The sequence below is a fragment of the Acomys russatus genome, chromosome 16, assembly GCF_903995435.1.
Source record: "Acomys russatus chromosome 16, mAcoRus1.1, whole genome shotgun sequence".
Taxonomy (NCBI): domain Eukaryota; kingdom Metazoa; phylum Chordata; class Mammalia; order Rodentia; family Muridae; genus Acomys; species Acomys russatus.
The window spans coordinates 204,544-218,445 of record NC_067152.1 but is presented as its reverse complement, the minus strand read 5'-3'; the positions used below and the strand labels follow the sequence as shown (position 1 = coordinate 218,445).

The window sequence follows — 13,902 nt, the reverse complement described above, 5'->3', positions numbered from 1 at the left end:
GAACTTGCTTTCCAACTCTGGCAGACCATGAATTCAGCATTCTCCTGCGTTAGCCTCTGAAGTAGCCTGGGTTACAGGTCCATATGCACACATAGGCCAATTCTGTTAAACTTATTTCTTTAGAATTTTAAGGTTCCCCCATAAAACTTTATACAAAACAATCACAAAAGCTAGTTCATAAAGCAACATTGATTGATTGATTGATTTGTTTGTTTATTTAATGTTAAAAAGCAAAACAAAACAAAATCCAAGCCCTGTCCTTGGGAGGAGACAGGACAACCCTTGGGGCTCCCTTGTTGGCCAGCCTCAGTAAGCTCTGGACCAGTGAGAGGCCCTGCCTCAAAACATGGTGGCCAGTGTCTGAGCAACCCCACCAGAAGTTGTTCTTTGACCCTGACAAGTACATATGTGAAAAAACAAAAACAAAAACAAACAAACAAGAAAACACAAAGGAATGTAAAACCTGTTATTTATGGTGAAAACTCAAGGAAAAAAAAAGCTGAAATTTAAGAATGCCTCTTCTAGTGGAGAAACCTCTTCCAGGTCAGATGAATGCTGGGTCACAGCTACTTGAGGATGTTGCTGAAGGCAGGTGTTCCTGTCCCCCAACTCCCAGACAGGGTTTCTCTGTGTAGCCTTGGCTGTCCTGGACCCACTTTGTAGACCAGGCTGGCCTCGAACTCACCGAGATCTGCCTGTCTCTGCCTCCCGAGGGCTGGGATTACAGGTGTGTGCCACTGAGTTCAGGTGTTCCTTTTTGACATCTGTTCCTGAACCTTAGCCACTTCTGCCACAGCAGACCCTCACAACACTTTCAGAACTGGAGGTGGTGGTGGTGGTGGTGGGGAAGCCTCACAGATCATCTAACCCAACTGCTTATTTTTAGAGACTGCAAACAGCAAAGACTAGGTATCAGCACGGTGACTGAGGAAGCAGGGCTTACACTGGGCTTTCTAGCTGCCAGTGTGAAGGCTCTGTCCATGCCATCAATCTCTTACCCAGTGACTTGCAATAATTTCTGCACAGTAGTTCATCAGAGTGCTGGCATTTAATTCCTCCGCAGTTTGATAGAAGCGAATACAGTTCCTAACATTCACCAGAGACATAACACCCTTCTCACATCTGTAAGAGATTATTCATTAATGATGAACAGTATTAGTAAGGCAAATACATTAGTAAAGAAATAAACTAAATTAGTGATTGCTGCACTAGCTTTGTCTAGTAAAACTAAGGTGTAAGACTAAATGCTGTATTTAGTAAGGAAGTATGGTTGGGTTCCAGTATCTTATTTATGTGTGGATTTTACTTACTGAAATAAATTTTTATTACGATTTTACCACAACTGGTTCTATACATTTCATTTCTGAGATGAGGTGTCTCACTGTGTAGCCTAGGCTAGCTGTGAAATCAGGTTCCTTTTGCCTCAGCCTTGGATTACACTGTGCTTTGAAATTATGTGCTAGACAGTATATTATCATCACACTATTCTGAGAAAATTGAAAATCACCTTAAAAAAAAAGCATGTGAAGCTTAAAACCTCAAAAGCCTCAAAAGTATTCACAAGAAACTCATTGATCACATACATGCACAAGCCATTTTGAAATGAAACACAAGAAAGACTGGCTTCAGCTCTTTGGCACTGAACTATATGGAACATGCTAGCAGATTCCAGACAACTCTATTATGCTAACTTCATTGCTCTCAAAGTTTCAAAGATGAGGGTTTGTGCTTAATAAACATCTCCTTAAATGTCCTCCCAAAAGATATATTTGTATTTTGTGAAAATTATAATTTAGGACTGAAGATATGGCTCCCAGGTTAAGAGCACTGGCTGTTCTTCCAGAGGACCCAGATTTGGTTCCTAGCACCCACATGAAGTGCATAAGCATCTAACTTCATTTCTAGGGGATCCAATGCCCTCTTCATGGGTACTGCATGTATGTGATTCACAGATATACATGTAGCCAACACTTATACATGTATAATAATAATGATTAAGATAAGTGAATAAATTATAATTCAGGGTCTGGAAACCAGGACAGTGACAAAATGTTCGTCTAGGATGCATTTGTATTTGGGAAGCCCTGGGTTGGGGGGAAAGGGCAGGGACTGTGTATATATGGACTGAATGGATAGCTAAGCAGCTAAGAACATTGCTCTTCCAAAAGTACTAGGTTTGGTTCCTAGCACACCTCAGGTGGTTCACAACTGCCTGTGACTCCAGTTCTAGGGGATTTGATATGCTCTTCTAGCCTCCCCAGGCACCTGCCCCATACACACACATACACATAAATAAAAGTATTACAAATAAAATATATACCAATTTGATAAATCTATATTTTAAAGGCTATTCAAAATAGCTATATTTTAAAACAAGTATGAGTCAGATCTAGTAATGCAAGAAGGTGTGATTCAATCCCCAGCACCACATACAACTCAGACCATAGTATGCCAAGAGATAACTGAGCACAGTGTGTATTCCCACAAAGCCAGGCAATAAGACTTGATAAATGACTAACAGACTAACAAGAGAATATTACATCTCTATAGCACAAAGCTCTCTCCACATTCTAGCATAGAAGATAGTTTAACTATGACAGAACTCCTGGAAACTTTACTGTGCCTTCCACAGCATAAGGCCTACTGAGAAAGGAGGCTAAGACATGGTCCATAAGCCAGCTTCAGCTCCACGGGTAACCACACAGGCCTGGCATCTGTCACTGCTTCTCCTTTCTTACAACCTCAACAGAACCTTTCTAACCACGTAACAGAACTTAATGAGGAGGTCTGTACGCCTGCCTCCCTTCTGTGGCCTAAGAATGGTACGTGATCTCAGAAGTGTTGGGACTTTGTGGGTTTAAAGGTGAAGGAAAGTAGATGTACTCAGCAGAGCACCAGACACTGGGCTATGCTTGTAAGTTTGTTTCCTCTCTGCTCACCTCACCCCTCCTAAGGTCCAATGCTCCTTTCCTGAAGGAAAATGGAAAAGAGACACTGCAAATTTTAACAGCTAATATTAACTAACTTCAATACTACTGTAAATAGCTGAGCAGCAGATAATTCTCACTCTCAGTAGATGAAAATTAGGTAATAGAAGCAGAGGACGACTGGTAGGCAAAAAGGAAGAAAGCAGTGAGACAGACCATGTAGTGGAAACAAAGGAAGAGAGGAAGACACAGTGGGACACACCTGAAAAAAGAAAGTGCAAATTTTCAACACTTACTAGTTAGAGAAGAACAAGAACATAGCCATTTTCCATTCATAGGAACAGGAAATTTTGTGTCTGTCTTTAACTAATATCGCTGACTTGATACTTGGGAGGCTGAGGGAAGGAGACTGTCAAGAGTTCAAAGACAACCTGGGCTACAAAATGAGTGCCAAGCAGCATGGGCTGTAATATATAAAACGATCTCAAAAAATATATTCATAACCTTAGCTTTCTGTACCATTGGAATCTCCAAGTACACCGCATACCACAACAATGGGTGACAGAGTCACTGTGACCTGACTACAGCTATGGGATAAGTGTTCCAGGAGAAAGTCCTTTCTGACAGATGAAACTTGCAATGTCCAATATGGTGGTCTTGCTATACCAGTGTCCTAGCAGCAGGTGGCCTACCACGTAGAAGGACTGCAAAGAGTTCCAGTTCACTTGTACAGGCAGTGACATGGGCTCTGAATATTACAGTCTTCCTTCTTTCTGCCATATTTCATGACAACGGATGTTTTCTTAGAAATTACAAGTAGTTCATTTTTACTCATTTACATACCCAGAGTGCCATTTGCTATATGAATAGCTCATAACTAGTAACTGATACCATTTACACAACAAAAGAACCCTTAATTTTATTTTCAAATTTAAATTTTCAGCTCAATTCTCTTTGAAAAGTAGTAAGACAGGCTAGTTTTCCTATGGAGAAAAGACTGTTATTAGTATACTTTTATAATTTTATATTCACAAAGCATACAAGAGCACAAAACAATCTATTTTGTTGCTGTTTTTGAAACAGAGAGAGAGGAGAGGATTCCTGGGAGAGTGTTAAAGAGAGAGGATGAATGAGGAACAAGCTAGACAGGTGAAGACAGAATGAAAAAGAGAATGAAGAAACAGCAAAGATTACTGGAGTTTGAGGCCAAGCCAAGAGAAAAGCCAGGTTGAACAGAGTAGCTGGGAGAGGAGTTTGAGCCAGAACAGCTGAGTTGAACCAGCCAGCCCAGAGCTCACTAAGAACAAGAAAGGGTGAGCTTATTAAACAGTAAGTCTCAGAGGCTGAAAACATTCTAGGCCTAGGCTAGCAGACAGAGGAAATAAGCCATAGAGACAACAATTGACATCAGGTGAATAAAAGATACTTTTACAGGGCCTTGAACACATCTGCTGTAACTTGCCTCTCCCTAAGGAGCTGGAGCTGAAAACGATTGGCCAGTTTCATCAACTCAGTCAGGAACACATCATCCTCTTTGAACTCTAACTCATCTGTATAGATCCAGCGAAGCATTGTCATTGTCACCTCAGGATTGGCATCTAGTTAGACAAAGAAAAATCTGTGGTTAGAAATGGTACACCTAACTCAAAGAAATACAATGTAACAAGACCCCACACCTTAGTATGCCTTCAGACCATAGCACAACTGACGCCATGATGGAAGTGCTGTGTAGGCCTTGGAACCTAGCATGTAGACAGCAACACTTACCAAAATGAAAACAAAAACCTATAGTTCTGGAAAGATCCCTAAATGTATTAACCTAGCCTTTTGGCTTCTGTAATTCTGCTTCTGACTAATTATTCTTGCTAACCGAAGTATGTTAACCCAGGATATGGTTTTTGTGCTTAAAATCCCACCCCGAGAAAGGCTTGGAACTGCATTTGTGTCCCAAAACAAACACCCAGTGAAATTGTAAGCCAGTGGTCTTCTCTGGCAGATGCCTCCTAAGAATACAGCCATTAAAAATGGTGACAGTTAAGCTGGGTGTGGTAGTGCACGCCTTTAATCCCAGCACTCAGAAGGCAGAGGCAGGTGGATCACTGTGAGTTCAAGGCCAGCCTGGTCTACAAAGCGAGTCCAGGACAGCCAAGGCTATACAGAGAAACCCTGTCTCAAAAAAACAAAAGGTGAGAGTCTGTCTGTCTGACCCCAGAGAAATGTTAAAAGTTTTGTATGAAGAAAACATAGGGTCAAATTCCATTGGGAAAATATCTGAAACATAAGATTAAAAAATTAACAAAATTTCTTTCTTTTCCTTTTTCTTTCTTTCATCATTCATTCGTTCATTACTTTTTGAGGTAGGGTTTCTCTGTGTAGTCCTGGCTATCCTGGAACTCACTCTGTAAATCAGGCTATCCTGGAACTCACAGAGATCCACCTGCCTCTGCCTCCTCAGTGTTGGGATTAAAGGTGTACACCAGCACTGCCTAGTTTATTTTTTCATTTGTAATCACTGGGTATTAGACAGACTTTATTTTATGTGTATGGGTGTTTTGTCTTTATGTATGGCTGTGCCCGAACTGCGTTCCTGATGCCCCAGGAGACCAGAAGAGGACATGGAGCCTGGTCTACAAAGCAAGTCCAGGACAGCCAAGTCTATACAGAGAAACCTTGTCTTGAAAAAGCAAACAAACAAAAAAACTAGGAATACATTTTATAAACTCATTTTCGCTACATATCTCTGAGAGTATAAATGTACCATTGTGTATATGTATATATATCTAAACATACTAAACATACACTCACGTAGCTGTCTATCCATCATCCATCAATCAAGAACCTGGCATTCAATCAATCAATGAAATTAAATTTTCTTTTAGCTAGTCCTTACCTTGTTTTTTATTTAGTAAATATATTATTTGTACTTTCTTAATGTTAAAGACTATACAGCTACTTGAAGGAAATATTTACTATAAAAACCATCATTTAAATGTCTAAACTGAGCTGGAGAAATAGCTCAATGGTTGGGAGCATCATCTGCTCTTCTGGAGGTCCTGAGTTCGATTCCCAGCAACCACATGGTGGCTCACAGCCATTTGTGATGAGATCTGGTGCTCTCTTCTAGCATGCAGGCATACATGCAGGCAGAATAATATATTTGTAATAAATAAACAGATGTTTGAAAAAAATAAAATATCTAAAGTTGGGCATGGTTCCATGTCCCAGCTCTCAGGGAGGCAAAGGCAGGCAGATCTCTGTGAGTTTGAGGCCAGCATGGTGAGTCCAGGACAGCCAAGGAAGGCTACACTGAAAAACTCTGTCTTGAAACTCCCTAAACAACAACAACATCATCATCATCATCATCATCATCATCTAAACTGTTACTGAGGATGTGGCTCAGTTAGTAATAATTGTCTAGCATGCAAGAAGCTTTGGGTTGATCCCTGAACGACATAAAGCCAGGTGTGGTGGCACACACTTATATTAGCAATTGTGAAGCAGAAGGACCAAGTTCAAGGTCATCTTTGACAACATATTGTGAGTTTCAGACCAAGCTAGACTACTTGATGCTGTTTCAAAAAATAAAACAAACAAAAATACACGATCATTTCTATCAAATCAGCTCTTAATTAGTCAGAAAATAGAGAGTGATGCTCAGAAGACAACTAAAGTCACAGTCTGTACAAAGGTGCTCCAAGAGTAGTCCTGAGCAAGCAGACTCCTAACAGAATTCAACTCTCAAGTCCACTCGGGCCCACTGAAGAAAACTGGGACTGAATGGACCCAGTGTCTGCACTTAAAAAGTCCATTAGGTAATTGTGATGCTCACTAGGGTCTGGGAGACTAGTCAATTCTTAGTTATCAAGGAAAACTACAATAAAGGCCAGGGACACATTATTAGTAAGTATGCAACAGCAGACTAGCTCTGTAACCTCTAACTAACTATGCACAATGAGGAGGATGGGTTTGAAGGAAGTGATGTTGAGTAGAACTGAAAACCTGATGTACTCAAAGCAGATTAATTCACCACAGCCTGCTAAAACAACCAACCAGACAGGGGGAAGCAGAATAAATAATGCTGATTCTTTTGTCTTCCTCAGAAATCTAGTAATAACAATGAAGATTTTTCATTTTGCTTTGCTCTTGATTTTGTGAGACAAGCTTATGTCAAGGTAGCCCCAGCTGGCCTAGAGCTCATAACCCTCCTACCTCGGCCTCCTAAGTACTGAGATTACATGAATATGCCACCAACCCAGCTAAAATTTTTATCCCAAGGTAAATGGCAACACTAAATTTTAAAGAATTGATAAACTAGCATAAAGGAAAAAAATACATATCCAGAAATACTGAACAATAAGCCTCCTTGACATAATGGTATTTAAAGAATATTACACCTGGTCCTGGTGCACACAGATAATCCTAGCACTCGGGACAGTGCTAGATTATACAATATCTACATAATATATAGTATAGGCAGGAGGAGGACAAGCTGAAGACCAGCCTAAATTGTAATAGTGAGCTCCAAGCCAGCCTGGGTAACATAGCAACACTTTACCTCAAAATAAAAAGTAAGTAGGGTGGAGGTATAGCTCACTGGTGGAATGCTTGCCTAGCATGGGCAAGGCCCTGAGTGCAACCTTTAGTATTGTAAACACGCAAAGCACTACATCGAGCGACTGCAGGGCATCCTCCTTCCAAATGCACACAGTATATTCACCAAGAGATACACTGAGTCACAAAAGTCACAAAACAGCAGGGTCTCATGGAGCCCTGACTAGGATGTCACTGACGATGCACAGTACATTTCATGAGTCTCACAACTGCTGGCATCAACATTGTTGATAACTAAAGTATCAAAAGATGGTAGCCTACTCTTAACATCTTTCTAACAAATGTGAATAATTTTCAAATTTTTATCATCTTTTCTAATCCCTGTAAACTACATGCCTGTCAAGATACTACCATGTATTTTGTGAAGAACAGTTCATAGTCAAAAATGGTTCTTAGAAATTATCCTAGTTTTATTCTATAGGTGGTCAGAAATTTGTGGCTTCAAAAAATTGTACTTTTAAAAAGAAAAGCCACAGCTCTGAGTGTACTCACATGGACTGAACCCTTACAGTACAGATCTACCATATAGGTATTTTCATTTTAGGTATGAATGGCACACACATGCATCTGCATTGATGTTTATTGATTTGTGCTTCAAGGGAGAATCAAGAGCTTTAAACCAAGGCTACACAGAGAGACCTTGTCTCAAAAAAAAGAAAAGAAAATCTTCATCATCATCTTCTCACAAAACTGAGAAACATGAAAGATCTATTCTCCTAAATCCAGGAGATCAACACCAATTCTTGCTGTACAACACTGCCCAAGTGTTAGGCACCGCTGGCACTTTGCCCCATTTAGCAAAAACTATAAATACAATGTAACATAAGACAACAATATAAATAATTTGGTATATCTATTAAAATAATTCTTGAAATGACTTTACTTGTGAATGTGTACAATAAGGGTACACACCATGATGCAAGTGTAGGGGTGAGTTCTTTCCTTCTGGCATGTGAATCCTGGGATCAAATTCAAGTCGTTAGGTTTGGTGGCAAATGCCTTTACTCATTGAGCCATCTCTCTGGCCCTATTAAAATTCTTTTTAAAAATTTACTACATATGTTTAAGGTATATTACACGTTATTAGGAGATACACATGTACCTGGGCATGGTGGCACAAGCCACTTGGGAGGCAGAGCAGAGAGAATTCTGTGAGTTCCAGACTAGCCTGGTCTACACAGTGAGATGTTGTTTCAAATAAATAAAGAAATGCACACATAAAATGATTATATATACTGGAGTTGGAGAGATGGCTCAGCAATTAAGAGCATACACTGCTTTTGTAGAGTTGGTTCTCAGGTCTCACATTAACTCCAGCTTCAGGGAGATTTGTTTCCTCGGGTACCTATGCACACATGCATGTACCAACTCACAAATACATACATACTAAAAATAAGTCAGGCTGGAGTGATGCATCAGTGGTTAAGAGCACATATTACTGCAGAGGACCCAGGTTAGGTTCCCAGAACCCGTATCAGGTAGCTCACAACCCCATTACTCCAACTCCAAGGAAATCTGATGCCTCCAAGGCCACTGTACCTCATACACATACCTATATATAGACACAGACACACATATTCAGCTAATTTAAAAAGTAAAAATAACTTTAAAAAGATGAAATAAAATAAAAAAAAGAAAATTAAGATAGCATTAAAAAAAAAAAAAAAAGATGAAATAAATTCTTTTTAAAAAAGTTACCAGAGTGAGCTAGGCATGGTGATACACATCTTCAATCCTAGTGCTTAGAGAGAGAAAGAAACAGGTAGATATTTGAGTTTGAGATCAGCCTGGTCCACAGAGAGGAAGTGGAATTTCCATGTTGAAACATATTAACATTCACCATCTCACACAGGTACAAACCTACTAAAATTCTAAATACCGCCAGCCTTTTTTGGTGTGACAGAGAACTACTATGGGCCAGAAAGATGGCTCACTGGCTGCCAAGCCTGGCAACTTTGAGTTCAATCAACTGGAACCTACATGGTAGAAAGAGAGAACTGACTCTTGCATGCACATCTCTGACCTAAACACACACACACACACACACACAGTTTTAAAGAAAAATACTAAAGGTGAGGTGCACCTTTAATTCTAGTTGTCAAGCAGCACAGGTGGGCATATATGAGTTCAAGGCCAGCTAGGGCTCCATGGTGAGTCCCTGTCTTCAATCAATCAATACATAGAATGACTGAGGAAGTTACCTGGCACCAACTCTGGATTCCACATACATGCACATATACCTACAAAGACATGAACATATACCACATGCAAAAATCAAAATCAGCTGGCCTGGCGAGATGACTCAGCAGGTGAAGACACTTGCCACTCAAACCTCGTAACCAGAGCTCAATCCCCAGAACTCCACAAAGCTGTTCTCTGACCTCCAAACATATGTGTACACACAATAATAGTAATCATTTTTTAAAGAAATAAGCTTTTCGAAAGATACTTGCATATTCTAAATATTAAGACCGCAATACTCAAATATTTATGATTCATTATTCAAGGATTAAATATAATCATAAAAAACAACCTGAAGCTGGAGAGATGGCTTAGTGGTAAAGAGCACCAGAAGGCCTGGGTTCAATCCTCAGCACCCACATGGTGGATCATGACCACCTGTAACTCCAGATCCAAGGGATCAGAAACCCTCTTCTGACCTCCTTGGACACTGCATGCATATCATGCACAGACAGAAATGCATACCAACCACCCACACACATACATTAAAATAAAATTTAAAATTTAAAAGAAAAAAGAACAACTAATTTAGGGAGACATCTTGTTTCAGCAGTTCATGTCTCCCATCAATTGCTAAGTATCTTACTTTTATTACACCACAAATCTCAAAGTGACACATTATAACTTTTGCCAAGAGGCCTTGTGCAGTGTTAGATCTGTATTCTGATGAGTCAGACTCACCTGACAAGTCTAGCTCCTCCGTGGAAGACAAGTTGGACAGACTCCAGCTATCACTGCGAGCGGCCAGGACAAACTTGTGAGCACTGATGTGCCTGCACCCAACCTTGATCTTCAAATCACTGATGAGGAAAATATCCAAAGATACAGAAAGAAAACTGTCATCATAACTAGGTAATCTAGGATTGCTACCTGACACAGAATATGATTACTGATATGAATGTAAAAGAAAAAATACATTTCTGTATGCTGGACCATGTTTCTATATTGCTTGGACTATTTTAACTCTACCTCAATTCCATGGGATGATATACTCTCAAATACACCTAACAGGATTTTTGTGGTGAACTTACAAGGATGATCAATAGCAATATATAAAATATAAGATGTCTTATGCAGAATGTATCAAAATAACCAGCAGGGTAAAAAAAATGTGGACAAATAAAGCTACGAGACTATGCTATTGCTTTGTTCCACAATAACATCAAACAATGTTAAACAGAGAGACTATGAGCAAATTGGCTCACACAAAGCAGTCAAGAAAACAAAAGCTAATACCTGGACTCTTGTCTCCATCAGAAACATTCAGACCTAACATTAGCTGTTTATTATGCAACTATTTATCAAGTAAAGATGTTGAGGTTAGGTGGTGGCACATCATAAAATCTCAGCATGCTGAGATCACAAGTTTGAAATCAATCTGAGCTACATAGCATGGTACCATCTCAAAAAAAAAAAGCAAACGAGAGGAAGGGATATTTCCTGCAAACCACCATATAAAGAAGTTCCCTAAAAGATATGTATGTTTACTCTAAAATGTCAACTGCTAAGGAAAAAAGACATATGAGCAACTAAGTGAGACATCATGATGACCCACTGGGCTGACAGGATTGTGCCATTTGGCCTGCCATGTGGGCAACAAAGAAAAGTACCAACGTGTGACATTTAGCGAAACTGCAACATTGGAGAAACCAAGAGAAGAGGATCAAAATTTAAGATTATCTTTGATCAAGGCAAGTTCAGGGCCATCCTGGGCTACAGAAGATCTTCTCAAAAATAAATAAATAGCTAGATATAGTAGAACATGCCTTTAATTCCAATAATCGGGAAGGAGGAAGATCTCTGAGTACAAGTCCAACCTGATCTACACAGCAGGTCCTAAGCCCACCAGGGCTATATAGTGAGACTCTATCTCAAACAAAATAAATGAATAAATAGCACTGCTAACAACCAATCCTTGGTATGTGGCTGCTGTTCTAATTGCTTAACATCTATGACACAATTTAACCTAAAATGGCCCTAAAATGGGTAGTACTAATCATCCCCTTTTGTAGATCAGGAACCTAAAGAGTCATCGTTGAAGGCAAAGAGCCTATAAGTAGCCTACACAGCTTCTAACAGACAAAGACACTGCTAATCTTTTTCATTGATTTGGTGTTTCTGTGTATGAGGGCACAGGTAAGCAAGCAGAAGCAGGAGGACCACCTTTGGTAGCATTCCTCAGTTGCTAGCTACCTGTTAACTGGGTCTGTCACTGGCCTAGAACACACCCACTTAGGCTAGGCTTGCTGGGCAGTGAGCCTCAGGGTCTGCCTGTCTCTGTCCTCCTAGTACTAGGATTGTAAATGGCTGTCATCAGATTCAGATTTTTTTCACATGGGTTCTTGGGATCAAGCTCAAGATCCTATGTATCTTACTGATATCAGCCCAGCTCTTATTTTTGTTTATGTGAAATTAAGGACTCAGTTTAATATAGCCTACACTTAGACTAGACCTCACTGTGTAGTTGAAGCTGATCTCAAACTCAGGATAATCCTCTTAGTCCCCTCAGTACTGAGATTTCAAGTTTGAGTCTCCACACCTGGTTCATTGCTGATAATTGACTAGATTATCATTATATTATAATTGATAAAGTGACTAGAGAGAAGTGAATTTGGGAAGAAAATGATCGAGAGCCAGATCTGGAAGTGTGGACAGGTCTAATTCTGTCTACCTGAAAGGCTCAAACAAGGGAAATCACAAGTTCAATGGCAGCCTGGCCAACTGAGTGAGACTCTGTCTGAAAACAAGGTGAAAAAAAGAGCTGAGGATACAGCTCAGCAGCACAGCACATGCCTAGCATATATAAAACCCTGTTTCAATTCTGAGGGGTACAAAACAAGAGACAATGAGAAGACACTTTAATGTGGCCAGAGATGAAGCAAAGGTCCAGCTTCTGGTTCTGGAAGTGTAGGCATAAGGTTATTGTGTAGTTTAAATTCTGATTTTCTGTCCAAATGTTGTGTAACGTCTATCCTCAGTTGTCCCTTTGTTATGTCAATTAAACAGCCTACAGCCAAAAGATGAGCAGGGCAGAGAGTAGGGTTGGACTTCCTGGCAGCCCGGGAAGGAGTTAGAGAAGGAGCCACTAGGAGAGGGCAAAGCAAGTTGAGGAGGAAAGCTACAAAAGTGCAAGTATCACTGGGATGTTAGCTGGGAGTAAGACAAAACAGCTTAGAGGGTTAAGAACAGACTTAAACTGCTCAGATTGTGTTGTGAAGCCTTGTATTATAAAAGAGTCTCAATTATTTGTGTGGTAGCCGGGTTAAGAAATAAGCTAAGAGAAACAAACACAGTTGTATAAAAATAAATTCAACACGGAAGCTCACCTGTACTGCTCCTGCTCATAGAGACCTGCCACTATGGCCAGCAAGCGGCCGATGAAGGAATCACTGCTATTCTCCTTGCTTGCTTGTGCAGCCAAAAGTGTGCATCTTTTCTCCGTCTCTGCCAGTTCCTTCTGCAGCCTGACATACTCTTGTCTTAGAAGCATCAAATGCTTCTCCAACTTGGCCACCTCCTCTGCAAGGAAAGCAAAGGAAGTTTATATGGCAGGTGCATGGCAAATCACATTCACCACTCCCTAGCCATGCGGTCAACTGGTTCTGCATAATCTCAGAGAATCGAATATGACTTTGTGGGCTAGGAAGATGGCTCAGCAAATAAAAGCACTTGCTGCCAAGCCTGAGGACCTGAGATCAGTCCCTAGGACCCACATGACAGAAGGGAAGAACTGACTCCTGTAAGATGTCCTCTGACTTTCATCACACACACTGTGACCTGCATACGCCTACACACAGACTCACACACAAATAATAAAACATGCAATTGAGGCCAGATGTGGTGGCACATGCCTGTAGTCCCAGTGCTTGGGAGGCAGAGGCAGGTGGATGTCTTCGAGTTTGAGGCCAGCCTGGTCTACAAAGTAAGTCCAAGACAGGCAAGGCTACAACAGGGAAACCCTGTCTTGAAAACAAAACAAAAAATGCAATTGGGGGGAAAAAAAGTGCACCAGTACCTGAGAAGCTCAAACAGAAGCCTCACAAATTCAACGAGACATTTGCCTCCCAGGTAGTTAGTGGTGGTACAAGTCTTTAATCCCAGCACTCAGGAGGCAGAAGCAGGC

At 40.5% G+C, this 13,902-nt stretch overlaps 1 protein-coding gene across 1 annotated transcript in view; it reads right to left on the bottom strand.

Moving 5' to 3' along the window:
* Positions 1–13,317, bottom strand: part of Ankfy1 (ankyrin repeat and FYVE domain containing 1) — a gene marked incomplete at its 5' end in the record, with an annotated part of 46,069 nt that extends 32,752 nt beyond the window's left edge. The window contains 4 exons of the mRNA XM_051158294.1: positions 999–1,122; positions 4,390–4,525; positions 10,461–10,579; positions 13,106–13,317. Coding sequence (XP_051014251.1) covers positions 999–1,122; positions 4,390–4,525; positions 10,461–10,579; positions 13,106–13,317 — 591 coding nt within the window. The remainder of the gene's footprint in view (positions 1–998; positions 1,123–4,389; positions 4,526–10,460; positions 10,580–13,105) is intronic.
* Between the last annotated feature and the right edge of the window lie 585 nt (positions 13,318–13,902).